At 38.4% G+C, this 21,721-nt stretch overlaps 1 protein-coding gene across 1 annotated transcript in view; it reads left to right on the top strand.

Annotated features, from left to right (window-relative positions):
* Positions 1-21,721, top strand: part of LOC114661842 (centrosomal protein of 290 kDa-like) — a 101,796-nt gene that overhangs the window by 852 nt on the left and 79,223 nt on the right. Inside the window, exons 2-7 of the mRNA XM_051931034.1 lie at positions 2,407-2,585; positions 4,940-5,122; positions 7,018-7,107; positions 10,715-10,837; positions 12,800-12,923; positions 21,212-21,384. Of these exons, the coding sequence (XP_051786994.1) occupies positions 2,407-2,585; positions 4,940-5,122; positions 7,018-7,107; positions 10,715-10,837; positions 12,800-12,923; positions 21,212-21,384 (872 nt within the window). The remainder of the gene's footprint in view (positions 1-2,406; positions 2,586-4,939; positions 5,123-7,017; positions 7,108-10,714; positions 10,838-12,799; positions 12,924-21,211; positions 21,385-21,721) is intronic.

Genomic DNA, 21,721 nt, shown 5'->3' with positions numbered 1-21,721 from the left:
CTCCACCCACCAAATTTCTCTTCCTTTAAATAATCCATCAATAGACTTTATTAAAACTTCCTGACATGAACTCCTGCTTACAATATCTTCTGCAATTCGCTCTGGCATGCTGGATATCAGGTTCTGGGCCAAATCTTGAAGGATGGTGAACCATTCTTTATGCATTTGAAGTATACAGTGTGTTACACTCCATCAAAAGGACTGCTGTTAAGAGAACCGATAATGAAGATCCACAGCAGATGCCGATTCCAGTACTCAGAACACCCAAATTGACAAATCTGCCAAACAACCGCAGTACATGCACAGATGAGGCTGCACAACATCTGCCTCCTGACTGCACGTCTAAACGAGTAACAAAAGAAATTTAACACTGCTGTCTAATTGGAAATATAAACCAGAGGCGTAGCTAGGATTTTTAGCGCCCGGGGACAACTGAAGATTTCATGCATCCTCCTGTTTGCCAAAATGCAATGGGGAAGGGAAATTTGGTGCCCCCTGGATGCTGCGCCTGGAGACAGATGTCCCCCTTGCCCCCCCTAGCTATGCCACTGATATAAACATGCCATGACAAAATAGACACTGTTGTCACACGTTATGTCACATTTGTTAAGATGGACAAAATGTTTATATATTAATCCTTTCAATTTTTGTAAACTGTTGTCATGTTCAAAATATGCTTGCTTTGTGATATTTGTCCTTGCTGACCTGCCTTACAGTACCACGTTCCCAATGTAGATAGTGTATCTGAGGCAAGCACATGCAGCAAAGTTCATCCCTCTTGTTTAAGCCTATGGTAGCATAGCCGGTAAGTTTATATATGTAAAATTTTACTGTTCTGTATTTCTACTTATAGATCTAAAGTTGTTACCAAATTATTTTGTTACTTGTATGATGAATACTTTGTTTCTTAACTTGTAGTTTCACACCTGCTCTTTGTTAATAAACTGGAGATTTGTACACCTCGTGTCAAGCCAGTCTTCAAGACGTTGTATTGATAAAGAGCAGAGTTTAGCTGCCTGAATATCTATTACATCGTAATAGTGAGATCAGAACATGTTAAATATCTATAGACCACAATGAACATCTAAGCTAGTTTGCTGTTGTTAATTTATATAGTGATGTAATAGTTAAAATGACGGAAAGATATGATAGCAGACAGAGACACTTGTCAAATGCGTGAAGAACATGTTAAAAATCTATAGACCACAATGAACATCTAAGCTAGTTTGCTGTTTTTAATTTATATAGTGATGTAATAGTTAAAATGACAAAAAATATGATAGCAGACAGAGACACTTATCAAATACGTGAAGCCCAGTAGCTGTGGGGTGTTTATGTGTGTCTGTCTGTCTATCTGTCTCTACTGTCACAGCACTCATTACAACATGCAGATTAATTATTATTACGCTTCAGTTAACCTTGTACTACTGAGCCTCTGAGTGAATAGCAGCAATTTTAGCCTCTTCTCTCTGCAACAAATCTTTTGCTCTCTCCTTGAAACCCCAGCAGTGGTTTAAAATACACGGACTAGAGAAACTGGGGGTGAATATTTTAAGAAGTAGATGCCCTGTCGGTGTAGCTTTTGAGCACAGGACTTCACTGCTGTACACTACACACTTTTTAACTGGTTGTCAAATCTGTGCTGCTAGCGTAATGAAGGCTAATGAATTCCTCTTCAAAGTATAAATTTCATATGAAATCAGTTTTGCATTTGTGGCATTATCTTACTCTGTAGGTTATATTTATTGTGTTTTCTCGCCTGCAACCTACTGCTATACAAATGGAGTCACTCCCTCTTACTTCCTCTTGCTCTTCTTCAAAAATAGGCAATTTTTCCATCAGTTTAGGGTCGTGTGTCTTGTTTACTTTATAAAATTTAAATTGCTCTGTTGTCATTGATTTTGATGGACAGTTAACACCTTATTTTTAAGGTGCTCCTGTACTTTTTAGACCATTGTCCTGAAAGGGAACATGAAACAAATCAGTGTTTTAAACTGTTCATTAAAGTGTTCACAATGAAGTGTTCTTAGTTCACAATCATCATTACAATGTTCTCTTAGTTTATCTGTTTTTTTAAATTTTAGTCAGTTTATTTATGCATAGACAATTATTTGAAGTTTGTTTAATGTATAAGTGTTTTACCTGTATGATTTAATGCAGACATGGCCACCGCTTGTGTGAAGTTTGCCCAGATGTCTTGTGTCTACACGACCTTTATTCATATACTCTGGTTTTTCTCTTCCTTATAAAAATTTGCAAGATGGACAGATTGATGTTATTGCTACATATATGAGGGCTGGTCCCTGCCTTGTGCCCAGTGCTACTTGGAAATGTTCTAACTCCTTGTGACACTGTAATGGTAAAGTAAGTTTTAAAAGTGATTTTTTTTGTTTGTGTGTATTATAGTTGATCAGAATTATGTATTTCCACAGAATGAAGATCTCCGCCAAGACATTATTGACTACCAGATGCAGATAGATTCCCATAGAGACAATTTGCTTTACAAAACAGAGGATGATTTTGATATCCGTGCAGAGCTGTCAAAAAAGAACAATGAGATATATGAGTACCTTGATGATATTCAGGTATTGCATTGCGTATATCAGATTGATAGAACTTCAATTATAAATATACACCATTTATGCAACCTTTTTTTATTTGCCTGTTATAATCTGTCACCCAAAACATCTCTATTCATTTCTTATGGCAATGTACACCACCACTTTATTTCCCCTATAACATTTACGACTTTATTTTGAAATAAAACAAGCTAATTATGCTTGTTGAGTGACACATTGGGTAAAGCTACTGCCTCATGGATGTCTAGTATTTTGGATGTGAACCCCATACCTGGTTGTTGTATGTGTACAAGTTTTCTCCCTGTGCGATGTATTTTTTCTGTGGATAATTCAGTTTATCTCCCATTTTAAAGTCATGCTGATTAAGTTTGCTGCTGATTCCAAACTGGATCTTATGTGAATGGGCCTGTGATGGTCTGAAATTCATGTCCAGGGCTTTTTCCTTCCTTGCACTCAGTGTTGCTAGAACAGACTCCTGCCCTTCACAACCCTAAATTTTATTAAATTGGAGAACATTATTTGTTATGTTTGCTATGTGATCCATAGTAGAGAGAGTCTTCCTTAGGGTGCTAAACTGGACGTTCTTGTAGATTATAGGTAACCTACTACCGGTGATTACACTCATCTGCTTCGTTATTAAATAGCAGTTTTTAGTGGCACAGTGACACAGAGTGAAACTAAGAATAAACAGTTTATGATATTATTGGACACTACTTTTCCAGCCTTTACACACAACAATCCTTTTCACTGCTACAATTTGTATTTGTAGTACTAAAGGAATTTCCAATAAGAATTCATATATTTACATTTATTTGCCTAACAGATGCTTTTATCCAAAGTGACTTATAAAAAAACATAATCGAGTAACATCAGTCTGGGGACTGTTTGGGAACAAGTGTCACAGGACAAGGGTACAAAATTGAACACCAAGTGAAGAGCTCAGAGAAAAATACAAGCGAGTTACAATTCCTAGTTTACAAAACCTAAAAGACAGAAATTCACCAATCAAAACAGAGTCTTCAAATGCTTCTTAAACATATCGAGGGACTCTGCATTTCAAATGAAAGTGGGGAGCTCCTTCCACCCACCAGGCACTACATAGGACTGAGGTTTGATACCACACAGAAGTGTCATCACCAGACGCCATTCAACGGTTGGCAAGGAGGATCTGGTGGTTGACTGTGTCAAAGGCAGAGTAGAGATCAAGCAGACCGAGCACAGATGGCATGCTGGTAGCTCTGGCCTGCCGCAACATATCAACAAAGATGAGTAGAGTAGTCTCCAAGGAGCGGCCTCTCTTGAATCCTAACTGATTAGGCTCAAGCAGTCTGTTTTTAGAAGAAAGGAAGAGACTTGGTTAGGGATGGCATGTTCCAGTGTTTTAAATAGAAAGGAGAGGAGGCAGACTGGTCTGTATTTTACTCTGAGATGGGTCAAGAGTAGGCTTCTTGAGGAAAGGAGTTACACGAGATTGTTTGCAGGAAAAGTGTCTATTTTGAGTGAGGTTATTGATGACTTGTGTAATTGCAGAAATGAGTGAAGAAGTTATAGCTTGGACAAGATATAAGGGGATGGGTCAAGATGAGAGGTAGAGGGGTGACTATAGAGGAGGCTGGAAACTTCAGTGAAAGAGAGAGAAGAGAAAGAGTAGAATGTTGTTCAGGAGGGAGTAGGCTGACTGGTGGAAGGGGGAAAAAAAGGTTACCAAGTTATCAACAGTCAAGGAGATTGAGAGTGAAGGCAGTGGAATGTTCAGGAGAGAGGTGAAAGCAGAGAACAAACCATGGGTGTCAGAAGTGTCAGTAATTCTATTTTGAAATAAACTTACCTTAGCATGGGTAGTAGCAGAAGAGAAGGAAGATAGAAGATATTGCTATTCTAAACTCTGTCTGTATACTGCGTAGAGCTTCAGAAACCCAAGGTCTTTCATGTGCATGCCTAGTAGAGAGAGGACAAACTGTATCAAGGGATGAGGGCAAAGTTGAGAACAGATGATCAGTGGCAGCATTTGTGTCAAGAGGATTCTTCACTTTTTTTCCCTCTCATGTTGCAGTGGATTTTGTAACCAACTTCCAGTCTAGTCAGATTTTAGCTCAATAGTAGCAGTTCATGAATTGAGCAATGTTATTCTAGAAAATGAATGGGTTGTGAAATGGGCTATAATTCTAAGAAGTAATGGCACTCATTTGCAATACCAAAATCAACCTGATGTGTATGTGTTTGACCTAAGATGACTATAGACGTCAGGGGAAGTAAGTAGAAGGGTCCATTTGATACTGTAGTCCTTTCGAATTCAAATTAAATGGATGCCTCAAGAATAACATTTTACCTGAATATAATGCTTTTCTTTTTTATTTTAGAATCTGACAGAAGCAAATGAAAAGCTGGATGCTCAAAATCAAGAAATCCAGAAGAACCTTCAAGAATCTGCACAGGAAATGGAAAGAATAACTGACAAATATAATAAAATAAAAGTAACTGTGCAAAAGAATGATGTGGTCATGGATCATTTACGAAAAGAAAATGAACATCTAAAACTCCAGGTGGGGATTCTTAAAAATTGCTTTAGTTGCACTTCTTGTGTCCTGCGGTGGGTTGGCACCCTGCCCAGGATTGGTTCCCTGCCTTGTGCCCTGTGTTGGCTGGGATTGGCTCCAGTAGACCTCCGTGACCCTGTGTTCGGATTCAGCGGGTTGGAAAATGGATGGATGGATGGATGCACTTCTTGTCTCATGGAATTCAATGGCTAAAAGAAAACAAAAGTCATAGTTTATATTGCAGATATGTTGATATTAATCTGTTGGATTCAATATTTTACCATATACCAGTTACAAACCGGTGACTCCAAACTCTGACTCTGCCCTGTCCAACGCCAAGTCACTCAGTGGTCGTGCTGCTGCTTTGCAGTAAGGAGACTGTGGAAGATTATGGGTTCACTTCCCGGTTCCTCCCTGTGTGGATAGCACTTTGAGTACTGAGAAAAACGCTATATAAATGTAATGAATTATTATTATTATTATTAAACTTGATCATCATAACCATAAACAGAGGTATTCAGAGACCCATGTTGAAATATCCAAACTAGTCAGATAAAAATGTTTCCACACTGTGAGAGTTCTATAATAGTTCCAGTAAAACCAAACAGAACTGTGGGAATATGCATTGCACAACCCAACTACTGTAGGAGGTTGGAGGTTCTGGTCACTGATAAGGAGCAGGGCTTGCTGATTGGATGACCCACATAGTCCACAAAAGCTCAGTCAAAAGAAGTTACATGGAAGCCACTAAGAGGTTCATTACTTTCAAGCTCAAGATCAGGGAAAGATGTAATTCAGTGACTGATAGCCATGCATGGGACACATTGGTAATATGGACTGTCTTTAAAGAAGTGGAACAATATTTCACTAGCAAAGAAAGATATTTTTGAGAGTGTATGAAAAAAAACTACTAGAAACAAGTGCACTTAAGATTAGTTGGCTTCGGAATTGTACTTCCTTATAGAAGGAATATATCTCTTGCAATTGTCCCACAAGACAAACTGTGGAGGTGCTGAGCTCTCAGAAAATTGTTCACCCAAATGTTCACTTGTCTTCAACAAGGATGAGTAAACATTGACTTGGATTTTGCCATGAGGTGGAAGCAACACTTTGAGGATGTTCTCAATCTGATGGTTGCATCCAGTTTCATAGGAAAAAAAGTGCTGGGTGGGGTGACATTCTTACACCTCCCTGGAAAAGCTCAAGATACTGTATGTTACTGAAAAGATCATCCTAGCCAATAAATTAATCTCAGATTCATGAAACGATGACAGCAGATCACAGTTACTCTAAACCAGATTTTAACCTTTGCACACTTATCTTGGGTGATGAGGGAGTATGCCAGCCTTGTCCACATATTTTTACACGTTTGGAAGCAGGTGACTGTTTACTGCAGTGAGAGGCATTTTTAGCATATGGGGTTGATATTATGTGCTGTTTTGTCCTAACCTTCTCAGAGTTGGAGTGGTGTCTTCATTAAAGATGGGTTGGTGTTGAACTCTGTTAAGAGGGCTTCTTGAACTGTTTTAGGTCTTTGTGACGCTTTTGATTTGTTGGTCGATTAAGATCGCCACCCTCATTCACTGAGGACAGTGGGCATTAGAATCATTCTCTGTGGAAAAGGCTGAGATGATCCAAGTGCCCTCTAGTGCTGCCATGGCCCAATTTCAGCACACCCAGAGAGAGACTCCAACTCGCTTCAGGAATGATATATCTCAGTTGGGCCTATTCCCAAACAAGAACTTGGAGAGTGATTAGAAGGTCTGACCAGCTTGTTCTACTATAGCTCTTATTAACACAAATGTAATAAATGGGTAAATGTGGCAATTAACTTTTCCATGGTTTGTGTTTCTTGCTTTCTGAATAATTATACCTGTTTTTAATTTTGTTTTTGTTAATAGTTGTATGAAATGACTGAGCAACTGCATTCAAAGTTGGACGAGGATGATACTGTAATGGAGGTTGTCAAGTCAAAAGTAGAAGAGTGGAAGGTAAAAATTGCCCCTTAATTGTGACTTAAGAATTAAAATAATGTTGCATATAGTATATAAAAAACCATCAACGTTTGCTTAAATAACATAAAAAAAAAATCAGCAGTCAAGTTGAGTGGTAACTATTTAATTGTAAATAATTAAAAAAGCACATCATAAAAACAAAAGTATGCTGTTTAATGCTTACCATATTTCACTCATGGTTTCAGTGATAAATGCAAAACTAAAAGACCGATTTGTTATTAGGAGTAACATACCACAGGTTCACTTTAGTAAATGAACAGTATCACTTAATACATATATACTGTATATACAGTATGACTATATAATACATATATACATATAGAGCTTGTAAGCTGTCTCAAAAATGGAGGTTTCCCATAAAAACAAAATGGATAATTTTTACCCAAACAAAAAAGCAAACCAAAAATGTCAAAGTTCCATCTGCATAAATTAATTCTAACATTTCAATGGTGCCTCAGCCATTCACAGCTGACTACTGGTATCTTAGTACTAGCGCCCACAAAAATATCTGCACCCCATTTTCTTTCATTTACGTATATTCCAAATCTTTCTGCCCTTGATCTGAAACAATTCTATAGAACACAATTAACAAGTTTTGTCATGGATCTTTTAAAGACATCAACAACATACAGTAGGACTTTGGATAATTTCTGGGTCCATCATCACAGTGCTTCTATACTCTGTGTGATTTGAATTCTAGAAGGTTTGGGAATTCATTCTTAAAGTGTGGTTCTTCAGGAGACATCATGGGATTTATTTATTTTTTAATCTATTATGCCGAGGTTAAGGTTGTGGGGCAGCTGAAGCTGGGAGCTCTGGGTGCAAACGAACAGCCAACAATAAATGGCGGGGTTTCCATCTTTAGGTGCAGCAACATGTGTCCACACTGCTTGAGGCCAGGAGTTGACTGGGTTTCAAAACCGGCCCGGGCATCCTTCAACGAGTGAGGTGACGAGGTTGACCCATTCGGCCCATGATTCATTGTAATTTTCTTAAAATTTGTGATGAGTACGTGGCTCGCTACTTGCTATGAACCTATGATATGAACTTTATCTAAACTGTTGGCAAACTTAATCTGTACACTGTTGTTTGGACACAACTTAAAATTTGACGACATGCTTAGAAATAAAATTTAATGAAAAATAAAAATATAGTAACATGGCTTACATTTTATTAGAGTACATGTCAAATGTCAATGTCATGTCCAAGTGCCAGTACCCTAGTAGGCTAGTAGCTGCTCATTTACAATGAAATAAATTATTACCGAGGTTATCATGAAAACCTCACATGATTGAAATGTCCCATTAACTTAACAATAAACTATAGATGTTCTGTCCTAATATGAAAAATTCCTATCCTGTGCTTTATAACTTTATTTCATCATACTAATAATCGCAGCTGAAAACCACTAATTATCGCTCATGCTGATGACCAGAGAACAATAAAATGCATAATACATAATCTAAACTAATTATTAGTACCAAAGAGTTTAGATAGATAGATAGATAGATTAATACTAGATATGAGATAAAGTAAATTGCAATAATGTATATGCTAACCGAAACGTAGCAATATCAAAACAGAAATCGGCAAAAGGCAATTTTGACCAAATTTTTCGCTGCAACGTTGTGTACTGACAACTAAAACAATTTGATGACGTAATACTGTATATTATATAGGACTATATAAATCGCAGTACCGGACAGATAATGTTTAGTAGTTTAGAAAATTAATTTTAATGTCAAACAGTAACCAGAGCATAAAATTTATTTCATGAAACGCCCGGCCCATGACCAGACCAGAGTCTGCGGCTCACCAGGCATTGTCCAAATGCCCTAATGGCCAGTCCACCCCTGCCTGAGGTGGAATATTGGCAAATTTTGTTGACATGGTCCCAATTGTAACAATGCTATACAGTAATTAGAATATATTAGAAAATCAAAATTTATTTCACAAGGTGCTTTACAAAGCACACAAGAATATATAAAACAACAATGATTAGTGCTTTCAAACTAGTAGAGAGAATATCCTAATACTCTGAAAAATTTGATTTTTGTACACTCCTTAGATTTAAAATCAAATTGAAAAGGTACCTGTTACTTGCTAAATGTCATCAGTTGTATAAAAAGTTTATTAATTTGACATGAAAGAGTTATTATTTTCTGCGGTGGGTTGGCACCCTGCCCAGGATTGTTTCCTGCCTTGTGCCCTGTGTTGGCTGGGATTGGCTCCAGCAGACCCCCGTGACCCTGTGTTCGGATTCAGCGGGTTGGAAAATGGATGGATGGATGGAGTTATTATTTTAAATATGACTTTTCAGAAGTAGTTAAAATTAGGTCTGCATTACAGTAGCTCCAAACATCTTTAATTCTGTGTTCCGGAAACAAGAACATTAACACATTTCAGGAAATAAACTGTTATATAATATTTTATTATTCTGCTTCTGCTTAATGTAATGGGTCAGTAAAACATACTGGTGTTTTTTTATTTCAGCAAGATGGTTTCTCTCTAGACTGGCTAGCTTTTATTAATTATACTGTACATAATGCTGTATATTTGCTGAAAATATTAATTATTAATATTATTATTAATTAATCCCTAAAACCAATGATTTGATCCAAAGTTATTAATTATATTAAAATGACCAGACACATTTTACAAAATCTCAGGGTTTAAAATAAATTTGGATAAAGAGTACTTTTTACAGACAAGGACAAATTTGTTGCTCCCCTTACAGCTCATGTGCCTCATGAAAAGTGATGACATGAAAAGCATCTGTTGCCCCCTGTATATACCTGCAGGCCTTTGATATGTCATCGAGGAAAGCCAGAGTTGACCAGAATACTCTAAAAACGTATTTAGTCACTGAATACTGAATATACAATACATATTCTAGGTGAATACTCAAAATGTGTAATTTATCCTGAATACTTTTAGAAACTGATTTTTATAGCCTAGTTCATAAAATTAGTATAACAAGTTAACATATTTAAATTAAATTGTGATCTGAAAATGCACTTCAGTCTCACAAAAAAATAGAAGCTCTGTTTTAACTATTCATCAAAAACAAGTTAAACTGAATTTTTCATGAAACTTTTATTAATAAAAGTTGAATATTTGGGGAAAAAAATTAGCTCAAATATTTGGGGAAAAAAATTAGCTCAGAGTGTGTTTTAACCATTTCATATTCTTTACTTATTCTTTTTTTAAGAAACAAACTTAACAAAAGTATTGACAGTTAAGCTTTCAAAATATCCAAAACAGATAAATGAAAAAAATTCATGCAAAGCTACAACATTTTTTAAGGAGGGGTTCCAGTTCTTAACACCTGAAGTCCGTACAAGTTAGTTTGTCTTGCAGTCTTTACTGCCATCTAAGCAAGGAATTCCTGGCATTTTTTGTTGATGTTTTTAACCTTCTAGCCCGTGACATTCACACCCATCTTGAACGGGTTAAATGGGAACAGCTTATGAACATGAGGAATTTGCAAAATGAAACTTTGGTACTAGTGCATTTTTGATTTATTGGCATTCTTTCATTTTTTATGGGCAACAAAAAATAATGAGTTTGATTTAATTTTCAGAAAGTTTTTTCTGCAAAGGATGAAGAAATTCTGAAATACCAGGAAATGTTAACTGAAATTACAGAAAAACTTAAAGCAGCACTGCTTGATTGTGATAAAGCTAGCATCATGACCCTTCAGCAGGTATTATGCAGCTGCATTTTATATCAAATTATGTTAACAAAATTAGAGAACCAACCCAAAAATGAATTAATTAATTTGTGACAAACATGCTATCATTTGTTATACTGTAATAGTCTTTCTTAATTTTTTGCCAATTTATTATTAATGGTTTCTATTTACCTATTTTATATTAATATGCACAGCAGAGTTAAAAGATATGATTAGATTAAGTGTCTGTCTTAAATGTTTTGTGTGCAAATCCTAATGGCTTTTTGAAGGAGAGCATGTACAATTGTCCAGGTTAGCCTCTAGAGCCTCATTTTTTTTGGTGGGGAAACACCAAAATGGAAAATGGACGGATAAACTAGGTCAGGTCAGGTTGGGGAGCATGTACGGGTACAGCACGTTGTTGCATCCACCACACGATGAATCAGCTTGAGATCCCAGTTGGCAACCCCCCAGGCAGACACGCGGTCTAGTCCCACCCTCTGGAAATGACCCTCTATCTGTCACAGCCTGGTGTTACGTGTTGGCCTGGTCCAGCTACTCGGGTCCTCGAGGCTCCTTTGAGCTGGATCAACCTCGGGAAATCGCGCCACATGGTCATAGTGCTGTAACTGACGCTCCCTCACAATGCAGGTAATCTGCCTCATTTGGGACAAAGTCAAGTCAAGTCAACACAAAGTCAAACCAACGGTACCCAATGATTCTCTGAAGAGAAACAGTACCAAAGGAGTCCAGTCTTCATCTCAGATCAATGGATAGCGTCCATATCTCGCAACCATATAACAAAACAAGAAGCACCAGGATTCTAAAGACTTGGACCTTCATCCTTTTGTATAGATATCGGGAGCACCACACAGTCCTTTCCAGCAGCCTCATGACTCCCCCATGCTCTCCCAATCCATCTACTGACTTCATAGGAAGAATCACCCGAAACATGAAAGTCACTGCCGAGGTAAATAAAACTCTCGATGTTACTGACATTCTCTCTGCAGACAGACACACTGCTGATGGCTGTGCCCAAAAGGTCATTAAAGGCCTGGATCTTAGTTTTTATCCAGAACACTCAGTCTCTTGAGAGCCTCCATTTGACTCTGCAAACATCACAGGATCTGTCAGCAAAGTCAAGGTCAGTGAATCTTTCTTCACCAACAGATGTCCCACAGAAACTGGCCCCCATGACCCTGCCCCACACCCAGTCCATGCAAGCAGTGAACCAAATAGGAACAAGAACACACCCCTGATGAACCCTAGAATCAACTGGGAAAAAAACTTAGAGGTTCTGCCTCCACTCTACACAACATTCACAGTACCAGTATACAGGCCGGCCTGGATAGAGTAGTCCAAGATAAAAAGTTAAAGGTTTGGGGAGCACCATCCTGGGTGAACACTGTATAATAATTTTCAGCACATCTTTCCAGACATAAGTTCAAAACAGACTGAAGTATGGTAGTGGCCCTCTTATATAGGTTATATAGGTCTTTGACAGGAAGGGGAGTTGTCCAGGATAGCAGACAACGGAAGTGGCATCAGCACTGGAGTGGCGGTTAGGTTTCTGTTCTGCAGAGGGAGGAAGAGAGATGGCATTAAACCTCAGTGCCAACCCCTGGTTTGGCGAGTTATTACTGTCACCTGAGCCCTTAAGCTGTCCCCCATGCAGTCATAGGTGACAACATTTATGTACATCTCTTTTTTATTTCTTATATAGGGTGTGCTAGCAAACATTTTATGCTCATGGTTTACATTTATTATCTTTTTTATATGCTATGCATAAACAAATTCAAACTAGAGGTAGTGAAGAATGTGTTATCAAAATGTATTTTTTAAATGTTAGTGTGCTTTTTATTCCCTTTTTAATACAGAAATAACTTTCATAGGTTATTCAGGGCTTCATTTTTTATTTTGGGAGATTTAATTTCCCCCTGATTTGCTTTTTCTGACATCCCAATTGTTGAGTTTTTATTTATCTTTTTAACACAGGAATTGCAAAAACGAGACGGACAGATAAAGACGTTGACCAATAAATTAGAGCAGTGTACACACGACATGGAGAAGAATACGTTAATTATTGAAGCTCTCCAAAAACAACTTCAGACAGATGCAGGTACAGTTTCCACTGCAACCAGAGGGCCTCTGATTAAAGGGTGACATATTTTAGTTACACACATTACTTAAAAATACTTGTTGGGTCAAAATATTTGTGTTACTGCGTTTTTAGTTATTGTGGTTATATTTTCATTACATTGTATGAACTCTTTAATTTTAATGTGATGTTGTTACTGCTTGGTTACCAAGATTTAGTTGTTTGATTTTTCATGTGGTTGCTACAATTTGGTGTGCTTGATTCATAGACATTACCTGATGGCAGCGGCACCCATTGCTGGTCTCATCAATGAAGCAAGATGTGGGTGATGTTTCTAGTAGAAAAATGTTCTTCCTGGATTTCTCAGTGAAGCATGTGGTCTGTTTTCAAGTCCTGTGGCCAAGGTTAGGGATGGTTACTGAGATGTACAGTATATACCCTCTTACAGAAATTTGCAGATTCTCATTTGGTGGAAGATGACATTATCCACCATCTATTTCATAACATAACATTCTCAAGCTTGCTTGATTCAATTCAAGGCTGTGAAGAACAGATGACTCCTATCCCAGTAGCACTAGCCACAAGGCAGGTTCCAACTCTCTGTGGGTGCTTTAAAGCTATAACACTAACTAACCCTAACCACTGCTCAGCTCAAGGTTAAAACAGAATCTTTGAAATCCTGTCACTCTGAAGTTGCCGTGGGATGTTTCACTGTTGACCACTAGCTTCTGGTGTGCTTCCTTGACATTAGGACGAGCAAAGGGTTTCTTTTTATTTTGTGCTCCCCAACACACATTACGTGCAGGGATTTCAGCCTAAAACACTCTTTTTTTTTTCAAATTTACAACCAGTGAATTAGATCAGCAAATATTCCTAGTGAGTCACACTTTTTTCTTTACAGGTCCTCCTACAAAAAGAAAGAAAACTGAAACATCATTACATTTTGAAGTATTCATTTTACAGGGTCAGAATGTTCTACATTTGGTTCTTGGATCAGTCTCTATAAAAATTATGGAATTGTAATAGATGAAGGTTGATCGGAATTGCGTACGACAGTTAATGGTTGCAGGTCATTTGGCACCATAGGTGGGAAGTAGTGGGAACACTTGGTAATTGGAACGCGCAGTTAGCCTAATGAAATATTGTGGAGCGTCCTGGGTGCTGGGTCACCTTGTTGATTGGTGCACACAGTTGGTCGTGTAGTTCATTGAAGGGCGTCCTTGTCCCCTTTGGTGATTGGAGCATGCAGTTAGTCCTGTGGGACTTCCAGGGTTGGAGGATACAGTCCTCCTAGTTGACAGAATCATGAGATTGGAGCATCTAGGGACGGTTTTCCAAATGGTGTTCAGAGCACATGATTAAGTTATTTTGCCCCTTAATTTATCTAAACAGTGCCCCTCAGATGACATTGCCGTAGGCGGTTACCTATGTTGCCTAATGGGTTGACCATCTCTGCAGGTAGTGGTGGCAGGGAGATTATTATCCAAGTAACAGAGAACTTCTGCACATGTCATTGTGTGTAGGGAGTTATGCTACACAAATGTGCTAGTTGCCTAGAAAGGCAAGATATAAGACCACAAATCTGAATCTTGTGCTCAGTCATTGTTCATGAGTTTGCATGTGCTTGTGTAGGTTTTCTTCAGGTACTCTAGTTGCCCTCCTACAACCTCAAAGATGTGCTTGTTAGGTGAATAGGTGATTTCAAATTGGTACTCTGTGGATATGTGTATGATTGGCCTTGTAACAAGCTGGTGTCCTTTGAGGACATTTACCTGCATTTTTCTATACTGACTTCACTTGGAAGCAGAAGCTTTTAAAAAATGAAATCTGGAGACAGTGTCTGGTTGATATCAGGAAGACAGTATTTTAATAAACAAGCCTAGAATGTGAAACCAAAAAACATGAATCAAAAAATGTAGCAAAGAAGTTGATAACTAAAAAATGTTCACGTGACCATAGCCAAATGTAAGACGAGAGTTGTACTCAATTAACAAGAGAATTAATTTACAAAAATCAGACACTGGGCAGCACGGTGGTGCAGTGTAGTACTACTACCTTGCAGTAATGAGACCACGTTTTCCTTATGTCTGCATGGGTTTCCTCTGGATGGTCTGATTTCTGCCCCGCAGTCCAAACACATGCAGGTTGAGTAGATTGGCGTTACAACGCTGGCCATAGAGTGTGGTTAGGGAGTGTGTGTTCGCCCTGTCATGGACTTGTGCCCTGTCCAGGGTTTGTTCCTGCCTTATGCTGTGTGTTAGCTGGGATAGGCTCCGGCAACACCTGCAACCCTGTTCAGAACTTAATGGGTTAGACCAGGGGTGCCCAACTCCAGTCCTGGAGGGCCGCAGTGGCTGCAGGTTTTCATGCTAACCCTTTTCTTAATTAGTGATCTGTTTTTGCTGCTAATTAACTTCTTTTGAATTAATTTTAATTGACTTGGTTTTTAAGACATGTTTCCCTGAATTTCTTCATTGTTCCTCTGAATTGCTTCATTTCTTTCCTTAAATGGCACCCAAACAGAAGTGAAATGTGGAGTGAGTGAGCCAACAGAAGACCAACTAAGTCAGGGCCTCAAACTCCAACCAATTTCACTCCAAGCAGTTGCTTAATGGGGTGCTGAGTCTTGTCGTTAATTAAACTCGTTCTTTAATTCCATGGTTGTTGCTGCTCTCATTGTGCAATAGCAGACATTTCCAAAATTTTGGATTTTTCTCTTTTTTTTAAGAGCAGATCAGCATTCCTGAGACCTTCACCTATTTTCAGATATTGTATGATGGTCACAGTTTGCTGGTCCTGTTTTGGCTCATTTTGTATCTCATTATTGTTTGGCTGCTAATTAAGGAAAAATAAATAATTGAGGGGTCTTCAAGAGCAAGTCAATTAAAATGAATTCAAAAGAAGTTAATTATCAGCAAAAACAAGTCACTAATTAAGAAAAGGGTTAGAATGAAAACCTGCAGCCACTGCGGCCCTTCCAGGACTGGAGTTGGGCACCCCTGGGTTAGACAATGACTGACTGATTGAAACACTAGTGAGACCGCTAGTCCTTTCTTAGTTGTATCCATGAACTTGGACAAGCCAGAAAGTGCCCAACACTGACCTTATACCTGTGACCTGGTGACATCATGCATCACTCTCTGCCAACTGTGATTGCCTAACAACTGCTTAGCAACCAGACCAAACAACTCAAAAAATGGTGGTGCCCATATGACAGACAAGTGGCCCCACCACAAAAAGGAATATACTTTTGAATGTAATAAAAAAAAAACATAAATGAAAACATTATATGTTCTTTGGCCTCCCAAACCCCCAAAACAATTCCTTGGTTATTTTGAAAGCCCAAAGAATGACAGCAGAAAAGTAAAATACAATTCAGATCATGACAAGGACTGCCTAAAATATTCTCCAGCCAGCATCCACCAACTCTGAATTACTTTAAGTGTGTTTGAGAATTTTATGTTACACTTATAACAGCAACCACATTAGGGACTGAAGTGGAGAATACAACTACCCAAAGACCCAGTAAATTAAAAAGGGCTGCTTTAAAGTTTACAAACTGTTATTTTAGTATTTTAAATGTTAAATGTTAATTAAAACTAGTCCTGACTTTTCCAAAAATTGTACGGATAAAATTAAATATTCAACAGATAAAACAGGAATAAGGATTATTAGTTACTGTGTATCATTAAGTCCTATGACAGGATTTCACTTGCTTTTAAGAAGCCTCCTAAATTTCCACTTACTGTATGTAACACTACCTGATGTTCTCATAGGTTATGTGCTTTAGGATGTGATTATAAGTGTTTAACATCCTAATAGGGGGGTGAATTCTCATCAACAGTAAAGTATGTGCAGCTAAACCGAATAGACACCAGAATGTTTTTGGACCATTGCAGTCACTAGAGAAAACAAGGATGAATACCAAAAGTACGTGCCAGCTACTCAAAAATAGAAACCAAACCAAAGTGATGTGAGGTGGTGATGCTAACCAATGAAAAAACTGGAAACAGTTTGCAATAAGTCTTGACTTTTTACTGTTTCTCTCTGATTCATTTTTGGACTTTTTAGAATTGCTTTTCTTGTTGTTTATAATTTGTTGTAACCATGATGTCATTGCTTACTGTATCTGGTTTGTGTAGTAATCACCATTCTTTTGATGCCTACTTTTAATGAAGACAGCAATGTTACTAATAATAATAGTACCCATTTCCAGTCATATGACTGATGAGTCAAGAAGTGAATAGGTTGAGCTTAGTCCAATTGGCCAATGTGCAACTTTTCAATCGAGGGGAAAAACATATATTTGCATTCTTAGTCATACTGAAGGAATAACCCAGTCCAGTGTACTTTCTGCAGGTTAAATTCATCTCTCTGGTATTTTACAAGAGAAGAAGGTGCAAGGCTCTAGCATAGTCCCATCGATAAATAAACCAGTAGGATCGATTATATACTAGCTCACCACAGGTATTCTCAGGTAGACAGTGAGCAGTAGTAACATTATAATGGGTGGTAGCATTTAAACTGAATTGTTTCAGCAGACCCATGAGTGTCTTTGGCTGTAATGGTGTTTGCCATGTTTCGTGGTTTGCAGAAATGCAGAGCAGACACAGCAGGGAGAGGCATGAAAGTGTTAATGCCATGTATACCTGCAAGTGGTCTTTAACAGTCTATTTCTGTGCTAACTATAGATGAGTAAACTTGTACTTCCATTATACAGTCATCTGCAAACTTATGGCTCCATTTGGGACCAGTCATTTGGCTGTATATCAGACACAAAGTGTACAGGTCATGGTAACTGATGCATTGTGGGTCTGTTGTGGGTCACAGGTACGCAAACTTTCACTGGTGTTTCTGAACCACTAAGTTGGTCGTGGGTTGTTGTTGGTGGGACGCAGGCTGCCGTCATTGGTTTGTGAGTGGGTCGCAGTGGGGTTACTTGTTTCACTAACAGGGACTGTTGGCTACACTTGTTTCACTAAGAAGGCAGTTTGCAGTTGTTGCTAATGCATCATCAGTAAATTTAAAAAGGCAAACCTGTGTTGTGGGACCATAAAGGTTGAGAAACACTGGTCTCAGGGAAGACATTGTGGCCCGAATGCATAAGAATTAGCCACATGGAGCAGAACCGATCAAAGCAAACCTTTTAAAGCACTGTGAAATAATAATAATAATGAAAGATAATAATGAAGACGTCAGAGAGACTGCTAACTCTGTAGCTCCACCATGCTTTTCCATCTGTTCTATTGGCCTGCGTGTGCTATTACTAGTGGAGCTTCGCTAGCTCATTGAACTGGAGAAAAGTGTGGCAGATTGAGTTGCTCCTTGCGAGCAGTGTAAAGTAGCGCTGGAGGTAAGACTGCACAGGCAAAGGATGAAGTAGACTGCACAGATGTTACACAGCAGCAGTAGAGGGAGAGCCTCAAAGGTGAAATTTGGGCTTGGAATACTGTTTTGCAGAATCAGTTCAGTGAAGGAACACAGCCAAGTGACCGGCACATCTGCAGCTCTACACAAGGAGGTTCAACTTCCCACACATGATGAGGAGAACACCACAGAGAAGTTCAGCGTTTAACGTCAAGGCAGCATCACATGCTAGCACAGCACTTAACATCCCTGCTGTGTCACCTTGACAGTGCAGCATATGGTGCCTATGGTCCACAGTCATAAACACAACTGGCCTCAAGTTGGTCAGCTGTAAAACTTTGCATAACTGTATTAGCTAATATGATTATTGGGATTATGTTAAATGCCTCAAATAATTAATATTACTCTGATGCACACTCATATTTAACACTAGGAAAATGGAAAAGTCACAGTACTTAAGGAGATGTGGTTAATCTCTGTCTGATGACACACCTAGTGGAGTTTTAGATTCAATGATTTCCCCTCTTGCAGTAGGCACTATATAAATAAATTTTACTTACTTTTACTTTACTTAGTTATATACCACTGTCTCCAATTACTTGCACCTTTGTGTAATTCATTATTACATATAAATTCTTTTCTTTTATGTACTTTGGCTTGCTTGGCTTCATTTAGGTATGATGTCTTCTCACAAGTGCCCTCTACAATCCACACTGTTCTTTCATTTTATGATCCTAATTTTTCCCAAGTAAGAGTTGTGGGGAACTGAAATCTGTCCAGGAAATACTGGGTGCAAGGGAAGAACCAATGTCAGTTAAAATGTTGTTCCACTGTAGGGTACACTAAAGCATACAGCCAGACACTGAACAAGTGGTTAGTGAAAAAAATTTGTGTTAAATGTTATTTATGTGAAATTTACTTTAACCAACTCCCATCATGTTATTGAAAGACTCATTTTAGAGTGACAGCTGACATGCACCCTCTATCACCACTTACTTTACATTTCTGTGAAATTAAACTCCTTCAATCTGTCCTCATAGCTCATACCTTTCAGTCATAGAAACAGTCTAGTAGCCCTTTTCTTGACTTTTTTGACATGGACAAATTTGTTGGTGCCCTTACAGCTCATTGAAAAAGTCCTGTATGCCTCCTGAAAAGTGATAAAATGAAAAGCAATAGTCTCCTTTATACATGCATGCCTTTGATATGTCATCGAGTAGAGCAAAACACATGTGAAAAGAGATAAAGTATTGCTTATTCTTCAAAGAACTTCTTAAAATGGATTGGACACATTTGTTGGTACCCCTAAAAAAGATCATAAGTGATTTTTCAAACTAGCTATTTTGAATCACACAAGTCTCCAATCGCATAATAAGTCATTCGGCCTGTTTAAATGGAGAAACATAGTCACTCTGCTGTTTGGTGTCATTGTATGTCCCATACAGAACATGGACCAGACATAGTCAAGGACAGAGTTGTCTGAGGACATCAGAGAGAAAATTATAAACAAGCATGTCAAAGGCACAACCTAGAAGATAATCACTAAGCAGCTGGTTTTTTTTGTTTTGCAAATATTAAGAAGTTTAAGGTCCATGGAACTGTAGCCAACCTCCCTGGATGTGGGCAAAAGAGGAAAATTGAACCCAGAATGGGCAGACGGATAGTGAGAATGGTAGACAAGAAGTCAAGGACAACCTCAAAAGAGATACAAGCTGAATTCCAAGGTCTAGGTCCAACAGTGATTGCACCATCCGTTGCTTTTTGAATGACAGAAGCAAAGAATATAGAAGAAGAAGAACTCCTGGAAGAAGTGGTTCAATAGAAGAAGACCCAGGAGAACTCCATAATTTAAAATAAAACATCAAAAAGCCAGACTGGAATTTGCTGAAATGCATAATGTCAAACCACAATGCTTCAAGGTAATGTCCTTTGGGCAGATAAGCCAAAACTGGACCTTTTTGGTAAGTCACATCAGCACTATGTCTACAGACGACAAATGAAGCTTTTAAAGCAAAGAACACTATACATACTGTGAAAAATGGAGTAGGCTTGGTTATGTTTTGGGGTTGCTTTGCTGTGTCTGTCAAGACTGTTAAGACATTCTGGAGTGAAACATACTGCCCAGTGTTAGAAAGCTTTGTCTCTGTCGCAGGTCATGGATCCTCCCAACAGGATAACGCAAAACACACAATTAAAAGTACCCAAGAACCCAAAGCTAAGAACAAAACATTGGACTCTTCTGAAGTGGCCTTCTATGGACGCTGATTTGAATCATAACAAATGCTAACTAAAACTAAGACCAAGTACATAGTGCTTTAGTAGTAAATAAATGGGTTCTGATTAAAAATTTGGTTAAGGCAAAAACCTGTAGCCACAACAGACCTCCAGGACTGGAGTTGAATACCGCGGTATAGAAATTCCCTTGTATTCCTTATACAGCAAACATTTTGTTATTTTTTCTATTTGTTGCCAGGTCCTGGATAGTGATCAGTCTACTACTGTTCTCATCATGTCTTTCTCAAAAAATGTGTAACATTAACTTGCCATGCATAAGACACGTCTGTGATATTTCTCTGATCACTCCAGCTGTGTAGCAAAAAATGTGTAATAATCTGCTTAGTAAAAAGAATGATAGCTGGCCCTTCTCTTCATTGTTTAACAGGTTCACTCCTTAACTCTGCTACTGTACAGTGCCGGCTGAATTAAATGAAAGCTCCATGGCCAGCCAAGCTTAGAAGTAAACTGGTGTTCTCGGCTGTACCTCCACACAAGAAAACTTAAAATTTTTAATATTTCATAAGTGGGCGTTGACTGTGAAATTTCAACTTTATTCTTTTGAGAATTTTTTTTTTCATTTATTGTGAAATGCAGTATTTCAATTGATCTATTTGGAACAATGTCTTGCGTCTTTAAAATTGCATATTCTTTCTTCTTCCTTCAAGGTCATTCTTTGATAGCCTGTCAGAACCAAATTGGTCAACTACAAGCAAAGTCGCAGACAGCAGAACAAAAGCTACAGGAGATGGCGCAAATAGCCAGTCAAGCAGAGTCTGATGCCAAAGAAAAGGATAAAGAGCTCAGTGAAACACTTGCCAAAATGCGTGCCTATGAAGCTGTACGTACTGAATGAAGCTGTTCAGAAATTAAGCTTATTTAGCTAACACGTAGTATTACATATTCTATAGATTCTGTAGTATGTCAGGAGCACTATATTTTTAGGTTATTTTTAATGAAATATTTTTAAAGTAAATGAATTGGTGGGTGGCATGATGGCGCAGTGGTAGCACTGCTGCCTCACAGTTAGGAGACCTGGGTTTGCTTCCCGGGTAATCCCTGCGTGGGTTTCCTCCGGGTGCTCCGGTTTCCTCCCACAGTCCAAAGACATGAAGGTTAGGTGCATTGGCGATCCTAAATTGTCCCTAGTGTGTGCTTGGTGTGTGGGTGCGTGTGCC

The sequence above is a fragment of the Erpetoichthys calabaricus genome, chromosome 1 (assembly GCF_900747795.2).
Source record: "Erpetoichthys calabaricus chromosome 1, fErpCal1.3, whole genome shotgun sequence".
Lineage (NCBI taxonomy): Eukaryota > Metazoa > Chordata > Cladistia > Polypteriformes > Polypteridae > Erpetoichthys > Erpetoichthys calabaricus.
This window is presented reverse-complemented; position numbering and strand designations above follow the sequence as displayed.